Source organism: Scylla paramamosain, chromosome 39, assembly GCF_035594125.1.
Source record: "Scylla paramamosain isolate STU-SP2022 chromosome 39, ASM3559412v1, whole genome shotgun sequence".
In the NCBI taxonomy this organism is placed as follows: domain Eukaryota; kingdom Metazoa; phylum Arthropoda; class Malacostraca; order Decapoda; family Portunidae; genus Scylla; species Scylla paramamosain.
In genome coordinates this window covers 12,421,607-12,444,931 of record NC_087189.1, presented here as the reverse complement: position 1 = coordinate 12,444,931, position 23,325 = coordinate 12,421,607, and the positions used below count along the sequence as shown (strand labels likewise).

At 42.2% G+C, this 23,325-nt stretch overlaps 1 protein-coding gene across 15 annotated transcripts in view; it reads right to left on the bottom strand.

Moving 5' to 3' along the window:
• Positions 1-9,848: 9,848 nt before the first annotated feature.
• The window catches only part of LOC135092195 (uncharacterized), a 28,578-nt gene continuing 15,101 nt past the window's right edge, over positions 9,849-23,325 (bottom strand). For 11 of the 15 annotated variants that reach the window (XM_063990498.1, XM_063990491.1, XM_063990501.1 and 8 more), the window contains 10 exons: positions 23,099-23,298; positions 22,651-22,723; positions 20,500-21,947; positions 20,156-20,282; positions 19,521-19,687; positions 19,027-19,119; positions 18,370-18,492; positions 17,988-18,130; positions 14,371-14,485; positions 9,849-10,568 (listed from right to left, as the gene is read on the bottom strand). In XM_063990498.1, coding sequence (XP_063846568.1) covers positions 14,416-14,485; positions 17,988-18,130; positions 18,370-18,492; positions 19,027-19,119; positions 19,521-19,687; positions 20,156-20,282; positions 20,500-21,947; positions 22,651-22,723; positions 23,099-23,248 — 2,394 coding nt within the window. In that variant the 5' untranslated portion in view covers positions 23,249-23,298 and the 3' untranslated portion in view covers positions 9,849-10,568; positions 14,371-14,415. The remainder of the gene's footprint in view (positions 10,569-14,370; positions 14,486-17,987; positions 18,131-18,369; positions 18,493-19,026; positions 19,120-19,520; positions 19,688-20,155; positions 20,283-20,499; positions 21,948-22,650; positions 22,724-23,098; positions 23,299-23,325) is intronic. The other 4 variants (XM_063990505.1, XM_063990506.1, XM_063990504.1 and 1 more) reach the window with 4 other exon arrangements.

Sequence of the window (23,325 nt, the reverse complement as noted above, 5' to 3'; positions counted from 1 at the left end):
AGGGAGTAAGATTAGATAAAAACCATAACTTCGCTACAACGCAGCCAACCATCACCAAAAACCCTTCAGTCTCACGCACTACACGGCATCTTCACATTGATTCTCTCTCTCTCTCTCTCTCTCTCTCTCTCTCTCTCTCTCTCTCTCTCTCTCTCTCTGATGGATATTACGATATTACACGAAAATACGTGCTCACATCATGGCCGCCGCACACGACTGATTTGTGCATTAACAGGAGAAGCAGTGTTGTGAGCACGGCTAATAATCTCTGTGGCCTTTGAAAATAGTCGTGGTGAGAGAGCGTATAGTTTCAGAACACAGGCCTCTCTCTCCCAATTGCCGGGGAATTTAGTGTTGTTAATTACTTGCCAGAGCAGTCTAACTTAACGTAACCTCGACACTTTCTATTAATGAAGGAGTTTTTGGCTAGTTGGAGAACAGACTTGGCATGGTTCCGGGCAGAAGTATAAAGTGCATGAGATTCTGGTGATGGAAGGCTCAAGTACCTTTTGTGGGCCACCTCTCTATCATGTATAACACGAGAACAGGCTGTGTTAAACCAAGGTTTGGAAGGTTTAAGTCGGGAAAAAGAGTGGGAAATGTACGCCTCCATGCCAGACACTATCACCTCTGTTATGCGCTCAGCACACAAAGACGGGTCTCTGACACAGAAGCAGTAGTCATTCCAAGGGAAATTAGCAAAATCCCTCCTCAGTTACCCCCAACTAGCAGAGGCAAAACGCCAGAGGCACCTCCGCTTAGGAGGATCCTGAGGAGGGATTGGAGCGATAGCACAAGATGCAGATGTGAGATTGTGATTGGAGGAGCCCAACAGAGAAGAGAGAGAGTAACAGCATAAGCAGAAGGATTAGAAGTTAGGAAAAGGTCAAGAATGTTGGGCGTATCTCTAAGACGGTCAGGAATACGCGTAGGGTGTTGCATCAATTGCTCTAGGTTGTGGAAGATAGCAAACTTGAAGGCCAGTTCACCAGGATGGTCAGTGAAGGGAGAGGAAAGCCAAAGCTGGTGGTGAACATTGAAGTCTCCAAGAATGGAGATCTCTGCAAAAGGGAAGAGAGTCAGAATGTGCTCCCCTTTGGAAGTTAAGTAATCAAAGAATTTCTTATAATCAGAGGATTTAGGTGAGAGGTATACAGCACAGATAAATTTATTTTGAGAGTGACTCTGTAGTCGTAGCCAGATGGTGGAAAACTCGGAAGATTCAAGAGCGTGGGCACGAGAGCAAGTTATGTTGTTGCTCACATAAACGCAACATCCAGGCTTGGATTGAAAATGAGGATAGAGAAAGTAGGAGGGAACAGAAAAGGGGCTACTGTCAGTTGCCTCAGACACCTGAGTTTCAGTGAGGAAAAGATGAGGTTTAGAAGAGGAGAGGTGGCGTTCTACAGATTGAAAATTAGATCTAAGACCGCGAATGTTACAGAAATTAATGAAGAATAAGTTGAGGGGGGTGTCAAGACACTTAGGGTCGATACCAGAAGAGCAGTCCGACCTGAGGACATTTGTGGTCTCCTCTCCAGATGGGGACTCCGAGGCTGGTGTTGGAGTCGCCATGATGATTTTGAATTTTGGGTGAAGGGTGTGTATGTTATTAGGTCCTTGCAGTTTTCTGTGAAGGAAGAGAGTTGTCTTCAGAGGGCAGGCTGTGACTGCCCCCTTGTATTGTGAGACACAAAGGGAAACGTTCAGTGAGGTCACAGCTGGGTGTAATGACAAGTTTCACAGCGCCTCCTGATGCAGTGCTTTAGATCTCACTGGGAGTAATTATCGTTTCGGCAGGTGCCTACAATTGCAGGTGCCTATTATGGTTACTTTTCTATTCGAATGGTGAAAATACTGGCCTTCATCAGACAGACAAACAAAAAAACACAGCGGGAGTGCAGGTTGCTTGAATTCCGGCCAGGACTGTACATTGTTATAGACTGCTGTGTCAGTGTGTGTATTGAGGGAGGCAAAGACAGGTGAGCTGAGGAGGGTGCACTGGGGCGGTCTGGGATAGAGGGGCAGTCGACAGGGATGATTGGAGGAGGAGGAGGAGGAGGAAGTCTATAGCATGTTTTAATTATGGAGACTGATGGTAATGATGATGATGAGGAGGAGGAGAAGGAGAAGGAAGAAGAGGAGGAATCCTGTGGCGTGTTGTGGAATGAGACTGATAATGATGATGATGATGATAATAATGGTGAGGAACATGAGGGGAATGGTGATGATATACTCGCACATTCCTAATGCATAGGTTGAGTCAAGATTCAAGTTGCGTTGGTTACTTTATTTATTGCTGATTTCTACGGCAGCGGCGGCGGCGGTGGTGGTGGCGTTAGGCTTGGGTAAGTTTTGGTTGGTTCTTATAATTTTATTTATTTTTTTTTTCTGCTTTGTCTTCCAGAATAATGATGGTAGTGTATCGAGGGTTTTTGTTCTTTATACTAAAAGAGGGATTTATATTCTTTCTTCCTCTCCTCCTTCGCCGCTTTAATCCCCCCTCCCTCCCCTACCCCATTTCCCGGCCTGTTCCTCTGGACGCCCCCCCCTAATCCCACCCCTCCTTCTCCCTCTGCCGTTAAGCCTCTCCACTATCCCCTACTTCCTGGCTGCTCCCGTGCTACTCTCCCTTCTCAGACTTCCTCCTCTCCCCCCCTGACCCGTCTGCCCATGACCTTGTTCCTTCTTTCCTTCCCTCGGCCTCCATGGCTGTGGACCCCTGTCCTTCCCCTCCTTCCGCCTCCTCTGTCCCTGATATTCCTGCGAATCCCCATTCCGAGTCTTGTCCTTCGCTGATCATGTTTATTCTTCAGTGGAATATCCGTTGTTTCCGTTCCCATAGACAGGACCTCCGCCACCTCAGTTCTTATGCCCCCTGTGATCTGCTTTCAAGAAACCATCCCTACCTGCCCGCCCTTTCCCGTTCCTCAGTACCACTTTTTTTTTCCCTCCCAACACTGTATTTCTTCTTCTGCTAATCTTCTTCATCAATCTGTTGCTTATACTCCCTCTCTGTCCCTACTGCGCTTCCCTGTATGGTCCTTAGTGTCTCCCTCCGATGCTGGATGTCTTCTCCCTCTATCTTCCCCCTTCCCACCCTATCGATTTTGATGCCCTTCGCTCCCTTGTCTCCCCCCCCCCCTGTCGTTGTCCTTGGTGACTTCAATTGTCGTCACACGCTTTGGGTGGATTCCGCAGTCAACTCTTGTGGCCACTCCCTTGAGCGCTTTCTTCTGGTTAGGACTTCGACTCTGCTCTCCTTAACCCCACTCAGATCTCCGCATTCAGTTCTCCTGTCTTGACCTAGCCCTCTGCTCCCCTGCTCTTCTACTTGATCTTCCCTGGTCGGTTCTTGAAGGTAACCCACTGTAGCGACCATTTTCCGGTCCTTATCTCCCCTACTTCCTATACCTCTCTCCACAACACTCCCGCGCTGGTGCTTTGATAGGGCTGATTGGCGTACTTATGCTTCCTTTGCTGCAGTCCGTCTTTCTTTCTCCTTCCGAGTTCTCTTCCTCTGATATGCTTGCTTACTTCACTGATTTCGTTCTTAGCGCTGCTTTTGTTTCCATCCCCAGAACTATGCGCTCCTTTTCCTCCAGATGCGTTCCCTGATGAACCCCGTGGCCTGGGGTGGCTACCCGTGCAAGCGGGACACTCTTGGCCAACTCCCAGCCCCTATTAATTTCAAGCGGGCTTCGGCTCGGTTTCATCGGACTGCTAAATTGGCTTAATCCGACAGCTAGCGTGCCTACGTCTCTTCCATTACGTCCTCCACTCCCCTTGCTTTTGTCTGGCGCCGTATCCATAAGCTATTTGGCAAAGCTATTTGGCTTCCCTCCCCCATGGCGTGAGGCTCTCATCCTTCTTTTTCTTGAGCCTATTAAATCCGGTACTCTTCCCCAGGATTATAGACCCATTGCCCTGATCAGTTGTGTTTGTAAGTTGCTTGAACGCATGATTAATTTTCGGCAAATGTGGTACCTTGAATGTAAGAGCCTTCTTTCTTCCCCCCAATTTGGTTTCCAGCGTGCCCGCGGCACGGAAGAACCTCTTGTCCGTTTACATACGTGTACCACTTCTGCCTTTGCTCATCAGATCTGTCTTGGCCGTCTTCTTTGACCTTGAGAAGGCTTATGATGCCACTTGGCGCTACCACACCCTCCATCAGTTGTCCTGTGTTGGCGTCTCGGCAACATGGGGTTTTTTCAAAATTTCCTCCGGGATGCTTCTTCTTGTTCCCTTTTGTTCCTTTTGTCAGTACGAGGGTGTACCTCAGTGTTGTGTCTGACCCTCTTCCTCCATGCCATTAATGGCATAGTTTCCGCTCTCCCTGGTGTCAAATACTCCCTCTACGTTGATGAATTCGCCATCTATGCCTCGGGCAACTCCTCTCTTCTTCATCGTGTCCTTCATCCCGCCGTTACTGCTACCTCTACCTGGGCCACCGACCATGGCTTCCGGTTCTCTTCTACCAAATCCTTCTCTATTTACTTCTCTTGTTTCCGTGCCGCTTGCCCTCTCTCCTCTTCTTCTTTATGATACCCCTCTTGAATAACGCGCTTCTGGCAAGTTTCTCGGCCTTACTTTTGACTCTCACCTCACTTGAAGGTAACATATTCTCTCCATCAAAGATACTGCCCTTCGCCGACTCTGCCCCTTACAGACTCTTTCCCATGTATCTTGGAGTGCTGACCACAAGACTGCTCAATTTGCATACTGTGCTGGTCCTTTCGATTCTTGATTATGGTTGTCATGTTTATTCTTCGGTCTCCCCCTCTCTTCTTAGTCTTCTTGACCCTGTCCACCACCTTGGTCTTCGTCTCGCTCTTGGTACCTTTCTATTTTTCCCTGTTGAAAGTCTCTATGTTGAATCTAGCCTCCCATCTCTCTCCCGCCACCGAGCCCTCTTCTTCGCTGCTACGCCCGTTCCTTCCAGTTTCCTTTCTCTGCTTTGCGTATTCCTCCCTCCCTGTCCACGGTCTTTTACCTCCCGTCCTCGCTGGCTTTTTTTCCCTTTCCGCTTCGTATGCGTGCCATTTTGCACCCATCTTCCCCCACCCTGTGCCCCCTCCCTTTCTATGTTCCCTCCACCTCTCTCTGGCTCACCCACCCCCCACTCTCTCCTTGTGCACTTCTGTTTTATACGACTTCCCCGAAGTCTGATACTCCTCCCTGTGTCCTCCGTTCCCATTTCTTTGGCCATCTTCCTGCGCATTCCGATAGCACCCATATTTATACTTATGGTTCTAAATCTCCTGTTGGTTCTGTCTTTGCCGTCCTCTTCCCTGATACCCGCCTTCAGTTTCGCCTTCCTCTTGAGGCTAGTGTTCTTACCAGTGAGCTGTATGCGATACTCTTGGCCCTTAAACGCCTCTCCCCGCCTGGCCTCTTCTTTTACTCTTTTTACCCACTCTTGGTCTTCCCTCTCCCTCTAGTCTTCTTTTTCCTCTACGCATCCCCTTGTTTGTGAAATCCAGGGCCGGTTGTTTCGCCTTTCCATCCGTCTTAAAACGATCCGTTTCTGCTGGGTAGCTATAGCCATGCTGGCATCCATGGTAATGACACGGTTGATTCTTTAGCGCGTGGAGTCCTCACCCTTCCCTGCCCTCGCCTGTCCTTGATTCCTGTTTCCGACTATTTTCCTGTTCTTAAGTCCTTCCTTTTCGCTCGCTGGCAGTCTTTCTGGTCTGGTTTCACTTCCAATAAACTTCGTGCTGTCAAGCCGTCTGTCTCCCCTTGGTCTCAACCGTCTCATCCTAACAGACGCTGGGAATCTGCCCTGGCCCATTTACGTATTGGTCACACCCCTCTCACACGCTCTTCGTCTCACGTCCCACTCTCCTACTCTTTGTCCATCCTGCGACATCCCTTCCTCTCTTCCCCATGTTCTCTTCTGTCTCGCCTCTGTGGCCTTCCCCCACCTTTCCTCCCTAGCTTGGGCTCTTTGCCTCGCTGACGTCCTTACTGAGACTCCCATCTTTTCTCTCCTTGCTCTTATGTCGTTTCTCCATACCACTAAAGCTCTCCATCTGATTTAACCCTTGCAACTTCCTTCCGAGCGCTCCTCCTTTACTTCTTACCCTGCTCTCGCTCTTCCCATGATGCCATATGACCTTTGCAGTCTGGCACATTGACCCCTCTGTATTATTTACTTTGAATTAAATATGTAATCCCTTTTACACTGAACTAGATTGTTGCATCTTTATCTTTTTTCTCTTCAGTATCACCTCACTTGTTTGGAAACTAGCTTCTTATAAAAAAAAGTATCAACCTGCTTCCAGTAAAAAAAAAAAATAGATAAATAAATAAATCTATTTCTTGCATTCCTCACTGAAGGCCTCCTGCATTCATTTATTTTAACAACACATGCATATTGTGACAGCTTGAGAGAAGGTCACCATGGCAGGAACTCAAGGCAGCTACCCATGTTAGCTTCAGGATGGCTTATTGCTACAGCAGCAGCAGCCGCACCCAACTTGTATTTTTTCAGTGTTCACTGTGCTCTTTATAATGATACGGATGATATTTTTTCTGGAAATGTAAGGGTTTCAGGTTTGGATACATCAGGGCATGTATGTATTGCCTCCCAAAGCTTAAGTATACTTTCAGTGTAGTGTAATGTTTCTAAAATATAGCAATAAAAATCTATTAAATATTTTTGCCATGATTTAGGCAAACTCTCGTTTCATAAAGTATATTTCTTATTATTAATATATATATATATATATATATATATATATATATATATATATATATATATATATATATATATATATATATATATATATATATATATATATATATATATCTCCCAAAAAGTGGATCTCATATATGAAAAAATAAATAAATAAATAAAAATAAATAAATAAAACAATGCATGAAGTTATGTTACCAAACTAAATAAAAAAAAAAAACTTAGATCTGGTATGCAGATAGATCTTAAAAGATCTATCTACATACGAGGCTGAGATATCTCCCAAAAGAGGTGACCCCGGCAAGATCTTGTATTGTGCCGACAATAAACATACACAGAAAGGGATTCCCAGTTCCTCACTTTGTTCCTTTAAGTTACCTTTTACAGTGTACAGGGAATACTGGGACAGTGCCTCAAGACCGGCTACAGTGTGACTAAACCATCACCTAGCAAAGGTTTATGATCTTAATTACTGAGACATTAGTTCTGTTCATCGTGTTCATTCTTTGTAATTTAAGCATTCCTATTTGTAAATTGTAAGCTCCTTTGTTTTGTTGATAATAACTTTGTTTGGAAATAAGGAGGGGTGATGTAGGACAAAAACTGTTATAGTGAAAGAGGTTTAAAATCCAAAGTGAGTGAGGAAGGTTTTGTACTTGCTTTGCGTGGATGGGTGTTGTGAAATAATAGTGTTGAAGAAGCGGCTAATAGGAGGGAGAGGCTAAGAGAAAGTGAAGGGCAGAGAACCATAAGTTAGGTGTGTGGAGGGCTGGTAGGAGGTTAAGGATCTGGAGTAGGGCTGGGCGGGAACTGGCTCTAGAACTGGTTTCGACGGTTCTGCCAAGAACCGCTAGGAACCGGTTCCGCCTTAACGGTTCCACACGAGCACTGATGGCAGGTACGCACGAGTTACAACCTAAACATTTATGTAGTGTTTAATATATGTATGTGATCATTAACATTATTTAGGAAATTTGCAAATGGTATATAACAATGAACGAAGAAGTGCAGTACAATCTAATATGAATAAGTGTCCCTGCATCCTAGTATACAAAGAAATTGCGTGAATAATATGAAAATATTTCGTTCATATTAGCCAATAGTAGGCATATATTTAGTGTTGCCATAAGCGTATTTATTTATTTATTTATTTTTTTTTTTTACTTTGATAGAGATTCTATGATGTCATAACAGGGTATATAATTATCATGGAGGTATAATTAATGTGACCAGATTATTTGGAGTTAAAACCGGGACATTATAATATACTATCTCTCATAATATATTCTCTCTCTCTCTCTCTCTCTCTCTCTCTCTCTCTCTCTCTCTCTCTCTCTCTCTCTATATATATATATATATATATATAGACACACACACACACACACACACACACACACAATTATATATATATATATATATATATATATATATATATATATATATATATATATATATATATATATATATATATATATATATATATATATATATATAGCGAAGTATAGAAACGTACATTTTAATTTTTTTTACATTTTAAATGGTACCCAACGTGAAGTGTTGACAACGAAATTGATTTAGGAATGAAAATATCGAGTAGCTTAAAACCTAGCCAACAATGTTCATAAGTCGTAAAGAAAACAAATAAAGTAATTGGCTTAATCGGCATCTTTTGAATATAAATCTATGGATTTATATTCAGATTTTATTTACATTTATTTATATTTATAAATCCTCACTTTCTATAACTCTTTAGTTGGTCCCCTTTTGGAATATTGCGTTCAATCATGGTGCCCCTACTACCAGAAAGAGTTCAGCGTAGAGTAACAAAAATTATACCAAGTCTAAGAAACAAATCATACGAAGAGCATCTTAAAGAAATAATTTTTTTTCCCATTAACACGAAGACTAAGAGGCGACTTAATACAGGTGTTTAAAATCATCAAAGATATTGATAACATGGACTGCAGTAAATATTTCACGATAGGCTCTTCAAATTACACGCGAGGAAATTATTTTAAAATTATTGGGAAATTCAAACTCTCATGAATCATTTTTTTTTTTTTCACCTTGTAGTAAATCTATGGAATGGGCTTCCTCGAGACACGATAGACTGCAATACCATAGCTTTTTAACGCCGTCTTGACATATATTTTTTATGCAATCTGCGGCTAACAGTTTGTTTGTTAGTGATTAACTTCCTTGCCTTCAGGAAATGGGGGCACCTCATTTCATCTATTTTCTTTTTCCTATAAAATTTCCTTCGGGTTTTTCCTTCTCTAATCCTGTAAGGTATTTCTTTCCGATCTGTTTTCCTGTATGGCTTATGCTGGAGAGTGGAGGGTGGGGAGAGAGCCTTCTGCTTTCTTGTCCTTTTCTTCTACTATCACCTTAGTAGTCCTAGGGCAGGTCACGTCGTGAGGACCACAAAGTTTGTTGTGGCCTGTTTTTCTATGTAACTCTCTCTCTCTCTCTCTCTCTCTCTCTCTCTACACACACACACACACACACCTCACCATCCTGGGCGCCCCCATCTACCCCCATGGCTATGAAGAGGCCCTACAGCTAACAAACCACAGCCTTGTGTCCCTGGTGGGAATCCAAGTGTTTTGGGTGGGGAAGGCCAAGGAAGGCCCAGGAGAAAATTAGCCATTTTTGGGGATACTTCCTTTTAAAACCAATACGGTATAACCTAATTGGGGAAGATGCCTCCTGGAGCCCAAACTGGTGAAAATCAAAGTAGATCTTATTACACCCAAGCAATACAATCATAGTAAGCCATCTCATTCAAGAGCTTAGATACATATGAGTAGAACTTGTATACAGTGGAACCTCAGTTCTCAAACTTAATTTGTTCCTGAATGCTGTTCAAGATAATCCATGATCCTGTAGTGAGAAGGCATTCAGCCAGCTTAATTATGTGGGGGCCTTCCCGGATAGTCACCTGCGTTTGTCATGGCTCTTGGTATGAACTCCAACTCTTCGTCAGTTTTTGGAGTAATGAAAGACTGCTCAAGGCAATGATAAATTTATTATTGGCTTATTTTGTTGTTAATGATATTTGTCAACAGCAAGGATGATACACTGCACAGTGATGAGAGAGAGAGAGAGAGAGAGAGAGAGAGAGAGAGAGAGAGAGAGAGAGAGAGAGAGAGAGAGAGAGAGAGAGAGAGAGAGAGAGAGAGAGAGAGAGAGAGAGAGAGAGAGAGAGAGAGAGAGAGAGAGACAGAGATTGATTCTATTTGCATAACCTTTAAGGAGCTAACACCTTTGTTATGCAGCAGTATACAGTAAATCATAACAGTGATGCAAACATGTTTTTCATTAATGTGTTTGTACTCTAATATTCAGATTTGACCTACACTTGTATACCCTCCTCATCATCTCGTCATCCACTTTACATCCACTTATGTAATACTTGTATATGTGTGCACTATGTGTAATTCCACGTGACTTCAAACTGTGCACCTCACCTGCTGCACCTCCTCTAAGGCACCACAGTAAGCTGAGATGGGGGAGCATGGCAGGTCATGGGTAAGGTCTCTTCAAGAGGAGTGTTGCAAGGGCTGTCCTGTAGTGAGCAGCTCTGGAGAGGAAGGTTGGAGGAACTACTTGGAGGTGGCTAGATGTGAGGAAGGATCTTGAGATTGCCTAGAAGTAGAAGATTGAGGGAAGGGGATATGTACTGTCGGCCTGGAACTGTTATGCTGAAGGGAGGAAGGATGGAGAGGCTACCTACTGATGGAAGACTTAAGAGAAGGAGGCATGGGACTGTGAGGATGGACGGAGAGGCTGTCTGATGGAGGTGGTGTGACTGGTGGACCCTAAGGTGCCTCAGTTCAATCACTGTTGTTTGTGCTATGGAGTGCTGCTGAAAATAAAATAAATGAAATCTGTTAGGATATGAAATCTGGCAGGATTTGAACTAAGTCATTTGAGTTCTAGTCTTGTTAGAAGCTGGTCATTTTTCAAGCTATCATCAAGTGGCTGAAGAATAACCACCTACTTCCAATCAATCCTGTCCTTGACAGCAACTGCACTGATAAAATCTAGAGGGCAGCATGAACCTCTAAAAAGGTGTCACTCTAAAAATCTGTCTGTGCTACCATGGGAAGGAAATGGCCTGATAAGCTTCCACAAATACAAGGCCAACAATCAGAATTACTTACTGGTGCTATAGACCAAGAAGATATATTGAAAAATATATAAACAATTATTAAATCTATCTATTGTTAAGTGCAGCAAGATGGAGGACAGAGATAGTGAGAAGAAGAAACCAAGTTTACATTAAATTTTTGTATAAGTGAGAAGTGATCTTTCTGACCCAATATCCCCCCTTCATTGCTTCTTGAAAGTTGAAATAAACAGATCATATAGCAAAAGGATAGCTCTCTTCTTTAGTATAATTAGTTTTCACCTGGCCCTCCAAATAGCCTTACAATATTTTTTTATAAGATAATGTTCAATTCAGTGAAGGATAACAGTAAGTGGAGCAGAGGCAAGCAGGATGAACCTCCCCTCCATATCCCCCTTCCCCTCCTCCCTCCCAGTTTCCCCTTCCTGTGTCTGCATTGGAGGAGGTAATTTAACAGACTCACTCAAAGGCAGCTGGTCAGTAGCTGGTTGGACATCCTAAGAGTGTACACATGGTGCTTAGCGAGTCGGGAGGGCATATTATTGCAAGTCTAAGAGTGGGATTACAGTATTATTATTATTATTATTATTATTATTATTATTATTATTATTATTATTATCATTATCATTACTACTATTATTATTGTATACTATACAAGGCCCTACAGGAGGCCAGGACCTGGGAGAAGCCAGATATCTGACGAGAGAACATTTGTGACTTGAATTCTGTCTGCTCCTGTGACAGAGGGTGACTCTGTGCAGTCTTGTCTTGTCATGTTGCTGTAGTGCATTCTAATGGGAGCAGACACCGTTTTCTCCCCCTTTCTGCCTAAGTGTAGTGTCCTGCTGTGCTGTCATGTGTCTGTTGTTTGTCGAATGCTACTGGTCTCGCGGTCCACAGCTGTGAGAGGAGTAGATCAGAGGATTATAATATTCGGCTAGATCACAGCTGTCTATCCTCTCCTCAGCTGTATCGGAGGTGTGGGCCTGTCTTTTGGAGGAGTGTAGACAGGTTGTTCTCTGGCCAGAGCGTATAATACTTAGATGGACATTGGCAGCCAGTTACTGTGGGCGGTTGTCCAACTAATGAGGTATTATACCTTGATCCGTGTTGTCGCTATTGTCTGTACTCCCTACCACATGTCTCATTAATTCTTTCCAGCCTGGGGGTTTAACTTGGCCTTTGTTATATTCCCTTCTCTGTGGGCAGGTTTAATGAAGTGACAGCCAAATTAAGGCTGTTTGTCAATGACCAGCAGGTGCCTGGAACCATTGTGTTTATGCCCACACTAGGCTAGAAGGAGCTAGCCTGGGGAAAGCTGACCCAAGCATAGTGGCAACTGTGAAGGGGGCTGAATGTGGTTGTAACACTATTGACATACCAAGCTGGCAATCCCATGATGAGTGGCCCAAACAAAGCAATACACTCACTTATTATTATTATTATTATTATTATTATTATTATTATTATTACTATTATTATTATTATCATTATCATAAACTAGGCTACAAACCCTGACTGGAAAAGCATAATACTACCAACCCAAGGGCACCAGCAGAAAAAGCAGCCCAGGAGGAAATCATTGAAAAGGAAAAGAAAAACAGAAAAAAATGAATTAAATAAATAAAAAAATAAATAAATAAAATAAAAATAAATAAATAAATAAATAATAATAATAATAATAATAATAATAATAATAATAATAATAATAATAAAAAAGACAAATAAGTTAGCAAGGTACTAATTATGACTATACAATAAAAATGAATGAACAATTTTGAACTTCTGAAGCTCTAAAAATTAACTTGGCTTAGCAGTTTATTCTATAACTTTGTGGTAGTTGGAATAAAACATCTTAAATGCTGCCAAGTAGTGAGTCTTAAAAATGAGAAAGAAAGACTGTTCAGGTTATCAACATTTCTAGTAGCTCAAACTGATTGGAACAAGTCTGGAAGCTCAAGAGATGACGATACCCATGTGTTTTATTACTTTAAGCAGTAAATGTATTTACATATGATATTTCATGTTTTTTCTGGGTTTCAGGGGGCATTAGGGCACATACATGCAGGTCTTGGAGCACATCCTTGTTTTTCCCAACCATTCTTAACTTCACTGTACGATCATTTCCTATACGATTGCATTTTAGAACCTAACCCAATCACATACGGGGAGTAATGGGCAGTTTTAATAAAAAAACACCTCCATAAGCATCAAGGTCAAGCAATAGATTTTTAATCTTTCAAAAACAAAAAGCTTAAGAAGTCAGTTTGGTTTCAGGAAAACAAGACTGAGGCATAACAAGTTTTTGATTGCTCTGCTTCCACACATCATTTGAACTCTTAGCTCTCTAGACCTCTTGTGGAAAGAGACAGTCTCACAAACAACTATACTATGTACACCCCAAAATCCTAGGCATAGCACAGCTGGCCACATGCTTCCACAGCAAGACCCGACAGCATACACTAATTTATCCCTACCCCTCCATAATGAGGCTGTTCTCTTCCCCACACCTACTCCAATCCTTAGACTACAATAGATACAGGGTACTATATTTGCCAATGGCCCCTGCCAGACACACCCACACCTCTCCCAGGGGCTGACAAGATTTCATCACTTTCATGCACTCACCACTGTTGCTCTCCATTCACCTCTATCAAATACAATAACTCTAGCTTGCTGCACATTCATTCCTCTCTCATTCACATTTTTTTCCACTTGAGGTGTAGCCTTCCTCTTAATCTTTTTACTACACACTACTTTTTACTTTCACCTCAATATATTCTATTTTGTAGTTTTCAGTCTTCTATGCTCTCCACATGCCCAAACCATCTTAATGCACACTGATCTGCCTGTCCAGCCAACTCTCTCAAAATACCACTTCATAAAAAAAACACAAAATAAATATATAAATGAGGAATATTGATATAAAACCTGATAATTTGAGCATCTAGAACATCTAGAGACCAGAGTGATGCAATAAGCATGTTACCATTGCATGTATGTGGGAGGCAATTGAATGATTATACTTTCTGGCAAGGAACAATGTATAGATGTATGAACATTACTTCACTATTAGATAGCAAAAAAAACTCATCAAAGACAAAATTTTCACCAAAAATTAACCCAAAAAGTAAAGTTAAGCCTTTACTAGAATCCTTACTCCTTCACTTCTTTCTCAAGTAAACTTTGGAGCTTTTTGTCCAGTTCTTTTCTACTTCCTATGACTCAAGACTATTTCAGGAAGAAGTATGAAGACACCAGAACTGAACCGGACTGCTTGATTAGAACCCTCTTCCATTATTTTATATTTTCTTTTAGAAACAGCAATGTGGACTTTATATTTTTTGCCTTTGACCAGCCTCCTTTGCACATAAAAAATAAATAAATAAATGAAAAGGTGAGAGTGAAGCATGGGAAAGTGATAATGGTAATTTGAGTGAGGCTGAGGGAAGCTATGTGAGATGAATGCTAAGACATAAAGGATGTAATGAGGTGCTGGATGTGTGAGAAACAAGAAGTAAAGGTTGAGACACAGTACCTAGAGCTGTGGTCCTTATTTTCAGCATCCAGAGAGCAACCATCATCACAGCTGTCCACTGCTGCTGCTGCTGCTGCTCTCTGTCCCCTGGTTAGCTATTGCCTTCAGCACTCTGCTGTGGGTAGAGGGAGGGTTGTCAATAGCAGATCCACAAGCAAGAGATTAGATCTTTAGGCTGCATGATGAAAGGATGGATTGAATACAAAAAAATAAATAAATAAATAAAAAAAATAAAAATAATAATAATAATAAAATAATATAAAATAAAATAAAATAAAATAAAATAAATAAATAAAAAAATAAATAAAAATAAAAATAAATAAATGAATTAATTAATAAATAAAATAAAATAAAACAATAAAATAAAATAAATTAATTAATAATAATAACAATAACAATAATAATAATAATAATAATAATAATAATAATAACAATAATAATAATAATAATAATAATAATAATAATAATAATAATAATAAATAAATATAAGAAATTCCAAATAAATAAATAATCTTATATAATAAAACATGCTGTGTGTGTGTGTGTGTGTGTGTGTGTGTGTGTGTGCTTTCAACAGAAAAAAACACTGAACTGATTGTGATGAAATTTGGTAGGGGATCCCTCTTGATCCGGGGAGTGACACTGGCTATGTCTTAACTACTTCCAACCCCAAAACCATTAGATTACTCAGGCAAATTGGTCACTGTGACCCAATTCCTGATGGTGCTACCAGGTATACCGTGACCCATTTTTGACAGTGGCGCCAAGTATTCATTATTAGCTTGGATTTTTGTCTTTATAAAATAAAACACACTGTCTGTGTCTGTGGGTATGTTGGCTTTTCACAGAAAACCCAGAGAAATGACTGTGATGAAATTTGGTAAGGGGTCCCCCTTCATCTGGGGAGTGACATAGGCTACCTGTGATTTGTTATTAGACATTGCAGAAAACAGTTTAACAAGAAACTGAAGACATTTGAAACAGAAGGGCATATCTGACCAAATTCTTCTTTATATGGGGAGTCTTGGCACCTTTCGTCTCTCTACTGCTCAGGGTCACCCATGAAATAGATCTGCAAAATCTTGGGTTTTTCATTGGAAAGTGGGGCTATGGCTAGAATCAAAGAAATTATTAGACATTGCAGAAAACAGTTTAACAAGAAACTGAAGACATTTGAAACAGAAGGGCATATCTGACCAAATTCTTCTTTATATGGGGAGTCTTGGCACCTTTCATCTCTCTACTCCTCAGGGTCACCCATGAAGTAGATCTGCAAAATCTTGGGTTTTTCATTGGAAAGTGGGGCTATGGCTAGAATCAAAGAAATGGAAGAGAAGAGAATTTGGTACTGATGTTGTGGGACATGCTGGGGTCAAGAAAGATACTGCTTTGGGCAGTGTATTCTGTACATCCATCCAAAAATTTCTGAGTGCTATTGTTTGTCTGAATTTGTAGGCAAGGCAAAAGGAGCCAATGGGAAGTGAGGCGTGTATATTAGGTGTGATGAGGAAAGGACATGAGGGGGGGGGAGAGAGAGAGAGAGAGAGAGAGAGAGAGAGAGAGAGAGAGAGAGAGAGAGAGAGAGAGAGAGAGAGAGAGAGAGAGAGAGAGAGAGAGAGAGAGAGAGAGAGAGAGAGAGAGAGAGAGAGAGAGAGAGAGAGAGAGAGAGAGAGAGAGAGAGAGAGAGAGAGAGAGAGAGAATGTACAACAGTAAATGGACATACATATATTTTTGGTTCCTTGCAAAGTAAATTTTGTTTGGTTAATAGCTTTGCCAAACAAACAACTGACTTAGGGTGATAAACTGTGCTTTGGAGAGCCAAATTTTACCCAGGCAATTCTGTTAGTAGTAATAATAATGTTATAGTAATAATATAATATTACTACTACTACTACTACTACTACTAAAATAATAATAATATAATAATACTGATATCAATAATAACAATTATAATAATCATTATCATCATCATGATCAATAATAATAATAATAATGATGATGATGATGATGATGATGATGATGATAAGAAGAAGAAGAAAAATAATAATAATAATAATAATAAAAAATAATAAATAAATAAACTAAGTATAATATAGTACTCAACCTGACACTCATGTATGTGAAATCTGTAAGTGGAATGAAAGATAAAGTCAAGGGTCCAAGTACAGTACCTTCTCAGTTATTGCACTTGCTTTCTTCCAAAGGCATGGTGCTAAACTCAGAGTAAGAAACTCATGCTACAGAAAACCCTGGAAAAATATTTATTTATTGCAGCTGCATGTCCCAGAACTATGGGTCTGTTTTGTCCTTATATCAAGCATGGAGGAGTGCCACAGCATCCAAAACTGTGTATGTGTGTGTGTGTGTGTATTTTGTCCTCATGTCTGGTGTGACACAGTGCTGCAGCCGTGTGGCACCATCACATCTGCCACAGTAATGAAACACCTGTTATTTGTTTGTGTTTTTTTTTTGCAATGTGTTAGTGCTGTCTCCAGCCCTCCTCCCCTCTCTCACACAAGCAAGCCACTGTAACTAATATTGTAGCTACAAGTGATTTATCCACATTAAGAATTCGTATGTTCAGGTATGTGAACTGTACATGGAAATACAAATACAATACATAGCGCATATGTATTTATTTTTACTACCTGTGATGCCAATGGTATGAATGTGTGACCCATATGTGATGAGTGTGAAACTTGGAGAGATAAGAAGTGAAAGTTGGGATGGTAAAAATTTAGGACTCAGCATGAAACTTGATGATCTCAGAATTCAGATACCATTAAACTTGTGGGGGGTACAGTAGATGAAATGATTTCCTTGAGAAATGCCTGTGGTGAACAAAGAAAGGAAAGTGAAAATAATCAAATTGTGTGTCAATGATGTATATGTACTGGTGTAATGAAATTATATGTGGAGCGGTTAAGGAGTTCAAATGTGGTGCGTTAATGTGACATATTTTTGTATCAAGGAGACTTGCGGAAGGAGAGGCTCAGCATTAATGACAATTTCTCAACTTATTTTTTGTGTAGTGATGGAGAGGTAGTGACAGGAAAGTCGAGGCTGATTTCCACTCAGGCCTCTGGGATCACCTTGACCTGGTTGGTGCAGATTTGTGCTCCAGAAAGTCTTTCCATGAGAGAGACTTTCAAAACTCTCTCTCATAGTGAATTCATTCTGCCATCAAATTAATTTCCCAGTGTTTCCCTGATGCTCCATGGCAGGACACACCACTGGTGACCAGTACAGATCCCAAAGAGGGAATCACCCCTTTGACTTACTAAAGAGAGACTTGGCCACATGCTACCAAATTAAAATAATCCCAAAGAGAAGACAAAAAGTGAGAATGGAGTCTCAAAAACAAAACCAAGAGAAAAACAAGTATATTAGTAATGGGAAAGTGAAATATCACATACTGATCTAAATGGAAGAGAAACAGTCAAGTCCAAATGAAATCCACTTGGGTCTTAGTGATCATCCTGGCCTGACTGGTGGGGTGTTGGACTTGTATGTTTGTGAGTGTTCTAACAGGTGTTTTGTCTCCTGTGGGAGCCTCTCATAGCCACATTTTCATGTTTCAAAGCAGAGCATTACAGTGATGGTGATGGAGACTTACTCCTTGAGGGGTAGTAGCTCTGGATCATCATCTCCCAGCAGCTTTATGCAACCAGTACCACTTGATGTCAAGAACACAAACTTCCGACAGTCACCGTACAGCCTGTTGGATTCCACACCTTTCAGCTTCACAAAGGTACCAAGCTGGAAGGAAGGCAAGAATAGAGGGAATGACGGTAGCAATACATATACATTGTTTTGTTGGTGCCTTGTGTGTCATTTTGAGCATTCCGTATCCTAAATGTGTTGCTTCATTGTGTTATGTGTACAGTGAATAGAATAAAAATAGTCATATACATAATAAGTAAAACACATGAATGAAGACAATAGCCAGGAAGGTATGAGGTGTCTAAGGAATGTGAGGGAGGAAAAGAAGACTATACCTCCAGTTTATCCAGCTCTTGTGGAACAACATCACTCATTACCAGGATGTCCACCTCCAGGCTGTCATGGACCCCTATCACCAGCTTTCTGTTGTGCACAATTATGGAGGGGTTGTAGTTGATCTGTCATGAGTGACGGGATACGGGTTACATTAAATAAACATCAGCATATTGATATGTTCTTATCCTTTACTCTAACTTTTTTGAATGTAGAAAGTGAGAAAAATCCAACCTAATGTAATGTTAGATAACATTAATGGCCTCTCACGACTGGAAAGTGTGAGGGAATACTAGCCGTCACATTTTTATTCCAAGCTGCCCACAGAAACTGCAATATTATATGTCAAGCAGATGTGGATAAAATGCTCCACTGACTAAACATCAGCTTTGAATATCACTCATGGGTTCCAAGTTTAACCAGAAACCTTGAAGCAGCCTTCATATCCAAAAAATCCAAGATGAATAGTGCAGATTAAAAAAATCTGATCTCCCTTTACTTCCTATTTGGATATGTCTCCTACCTGTGTCCCTTTCTTGTAAATGATCCACCTTAGGGAGTCTCTTTCTCCTCTTCCTCCACAAGTGTGCTCCTTTATATATCCTAATAGTGACTATGATGCCACAAGGGCCTCCACCCTGGGATAGAATGGCACTTGCCTCCTCAAACCTGAATGATGAGCGAGTGCCATCACGCACCCTCAAGACAACCATGGGGCATGTGGAAGCAGGGTAAACAGTCTTCTTCACCACCTGGAATAAACACCACATGTTGCAAGACAGGGCTGTTGTTTGTGTACATGTAAGGAACAACAGATGCAACAAGACAGGGGCCAAAAATAGAACATGCAAAATAAAGTGATTGATAAGATTCTGATCAAAGAAAAGTTTGGGATGGATTTAAAGAGAAGAAAAATGTTATAAAGTTTTATTATATCTGAATGTTGAAAAAAAGTGTAGCTTCCCAGCCAGAAATATAAATACCTGTAATAGACTAGAAAAGATGTGTTGGGAGGCAAGGAGTGTACAGCAACTAAAAGCAAAATAAGATAAATACAGACACATAATGACACAATTGTAGCTCAGGTTCTCTATACAACAAATAAGTAAATCTATACCTACCCATCCACAGAAATAGACACAAGCACACACACCTGGCAGTGGAGTGTAAAGCGTCCCTTGTCAACAGCATGTGCGATATCAAGGGTGGGGATCCCACTTACAACAGAAGAGGAGGGCTGGACGCCATGCCAACCAAATTGAAAAGTGCGCCCATCTTTTGCCCACCAATCAAACAGCTGCAGTGCCACCTCTGCATACTCTGTGGGGCAGGAATCAGCTCAGTGTTTGCAGATATTAGCATGATGAGTAAAAGTTTAGTTGATGTAATGAAATATTCAAGTATGTACACATATCCCCACCATTGTAGTCAGTATGAAATCACAAGAGATTCTGCAGTTTTCTTGCCCCACATCCTCACATCTCCTTTACTTTTTGCCATCCATACTTTGCTGTCCCTTCTTTACCATTCAATTTCTCCAATATAACACTTCAAATACAGGAACATTAGGAATATTTAAGTAGCTTCTACCTATTTGACTACCACACTTACATAACAACAAATACAGGAACATTAGGAATATTTAAGTAGCTTCTATTTGACTACCACACTTACATAACAAAGTGGTGTATTCAGTCCTCCACTTAACTGGTCTTCCAATCAATTAACACTACCTTATATGATTAACTTGCACACAAAGGTGACACAATACAGTAAGAAAAGACTTGCCTGTGTCGTGTGGACTATTCTTTGAGTGGGAGTGCCAAACAAGGTGGTTGTCCTCATCCTGGGTGCAGATGCATACCATTGTGGTGCTGTACACAGTGAACTCCAGGTACCCTTTGAACTCCTTACACTGCCCACAGTGACAGAAACATAGTAAAAATTGTTATTTACAGGCAGCAAAGTGAGCTTTTTCATCTTTAGGTTACCACAAAAATGAGCATATCAGTCACATAAACAGCATGAAAATAATTTAAGAAATTTAAGGAATGGAAAATCTATACTATTTCTGAAAACTGATGTCATAAATTTCTCTCCTTGAAAAATGTTTTGCGTCGCCTGAGACTCACCATCACATCCTTGAACACTACAACCTGGCCTACCGCTGGACTGCCCCCCTCAGGCCAGTCCATCCTATCGTTGCGGAACACCTTGACCATCATGTGGGTCTGCCTGGCGGCTGGGTCTGCGAGTCCCTGGTCGGACACCTTTAAGATGTCGTATATTATTTTGGTCTTACTTGTGAGCTGCCCTCTCTTCACCACCTCCACCACCACCCCTGCTGAGGAGAACTTGGAACCTTTCACTGCTGCAGACAGAGGCTTCAGTCTGTACCCAATCCAGATCTTCTTGCTGCCAAAAGAGAGAGCTGGGGCATTTGCACAGCCAGGGGATTGGGCTGTGGCGGGGGGCTTGGCTTGGACTAAAGTTGCAGGTCGGGCTGAGGTTGAGGGTCGGGCTGAGGTTGAGGGTCCGGCTGAGGTTGAGGGTCGGGCTGAGGTTGAGGGTCCGGCTGAGGTTGAGTGTCGGGCTGAGGTTGAGGGTCGGGCTGAGGTTGAGGGTCCGGCTGAGGTTGAGGGTCGGGCTGAGGTTGAGGGTCCGGCTGAGGTTGAGTGTCGGGCTGAGGTTGAGGGTCGGGCTGAGGTTGAGGGTCGGGCTGAGGTTGAGGGTCTGGCTGAGGTTGAGGGTCCGGCTGAGGTTGAGGGTCGGGCTGAGGTTGAGGGTCGGGCTGAGGTTGAGGGTCGGGCTGAGGTTGAGGGTTGGGCTGAGGCTGAGGGTCGGGCTGAGGTTGAGGGTCCGGCTGAGGTTGAGGGTCGGGCTGAGGTTGAGTGTCGGGCTGAGGTTGAGTGTCGGGCTGAGGTTGAGGGTCGGGCTGAGGTTGAGTGTTGGGCTGAAGCATGGGAAGGGTCAGTGGTGGGACCTGAGGATGTGGTGGAGGAGGCCTGGGGCTGTGAGTTCATATTATAGGAACCCAAGTGTGTGGTGGAGGTGTGTTTAGTGTGTGCCAGGGAAGCTTGGGTGGAGGACATGGGTCTTTTGGAAAGGGCAGAAGAAGCTAACTTGGAGCCGGAAGTTTGTACATCCCACGTAATGACAGTGGTGGTGGCAGTGGTGGGAGGTGGTGGTGATGGTGACGGTGATAGTGATCGTGACCGTGGTAATGGTGATGCCTGTGGAGATGCAAGGTCAAGAAGAGAAGGGGATGGGGTTGAATCACGAGAGGTGACAGGCTCTGCAGATGACAGCCCCAACAGCAACCACATCTGGCAGTTAGGACCAATCTCAGGGCCCACCACAATGTATAGTGGATGGTATTCTTTACACACCTCCTTGCAAGGTATGACGAAGGCCTGATGCAGCACTATCCACACCACCTTGCCCTCCTTCCTGAACCTGTCTGCTGACCAGGTGCCCTGGGCGTCCAGATCCGTTATGAGGTTCTCTGCCAACGCCTCACAGTGAGGCCCAGACATGAAGCACTTCACAGTCCTGTCATCTCTGGTGCCATCCTTCAGTACTGGCAACACACAGGGAGGAACAGGTTAACTCTTGAAAAGCTCTGAACAAGAAACAGGATCAATAAAAGGGTTGATGAGAGTTTGCCTAATGTCAGTAAATTTTCATAATCAAGTTTATCTCATTGTGGCAGATAGGACCATTATTGCTGGTAACTGAATTGTACTGTAGTGACAATACCTGAGATTTGGCATTTCAACATTTCTTGAATTCTCTCTGTTCCACACTGATCTTCTCCTCAGTCAAGACTTTCACAGCAAACTAAGCAAATTCAATCCTCCTAAAATTTGAATACTCATTCCTGCAATCTTCACCTTTATACAGAGGTACAAAAGCTGCCTTCCTCCACTCATCCTCATCTGATACTTCCCCATGCCTCCATGCCAGGTCACAAGAAACACCCAATCTATTACTACTTCACTTCCACACTTTAACATTTCTGTAATTATTCCATCTATGCCAACAGCTTTGCCACACCAGCTGTCACTTTCTCAACCTCCTCCCTACCAATTCTTCCCTGCATGAACACTCCTTCTCCATCTGCTTCCATGCCCTTATCATATACTGATGTTTTTCCTACTGTCTTACTTGCTAAAACAGTCAACATCCTCTTCCACAAACCTTCCACCTCCTCCTTGTTACCAACAAGAACTCTTCTTTCCCTCTCTCTCTCCTAACTTCCTTCCAGATAACTTCTTACTTACCTGCAAAAAGTCTGAGTCGCACTATATATGTGTTTCCTTGCTTCCTCTTGCCACAGAAACGGTCTAACATAGTCTGTAATGAAAAGATGAAAATTCCACACTGACTCTCTCTCTCTAATGTGAAGAGCAGCTGTCTGGTTTTGGTTGGAGTGGCTTGAAGAAAAAAGTAGTTACAAGAACAAGAAATGTTCATCATTTCTTAAAAACTAAACAGAATAACAACAAACACTGAGGGCAGAACAACACAAGTTTCTTTTAAGACCTGTAATATCAACACAACTACGTATCCAAGATTTAGCAACATTGAGCACTCCACACAGCCACTCACCACAAGGACTTGGCAGACACACACACACACTCCACACAGCCACTCACCACAAAGACTTGGCAAACACACACACACACGCTCCACACAACCACTCACCACACACTCCACACAGCCACTCACCACAAAGTAGTCCCCAGCCTTCAGCACTCCTTCGGGAATGGTCTCGTCAAGCTCTCTGATGTGATGGTTGGGGGGAAGCACCTCTCTCACTGTCTTCATATTAACAGTGTAGGAGAAGTGTGTGTTGATCTGCTTCCCTGTGGTGGCCATGGTTGCTGTCCATGTGGAGATGCAAGGCCGAGTCAGGGCGGCTCATGTGGCTGTGAGAAGCAAGGGGGTTTGTGGAG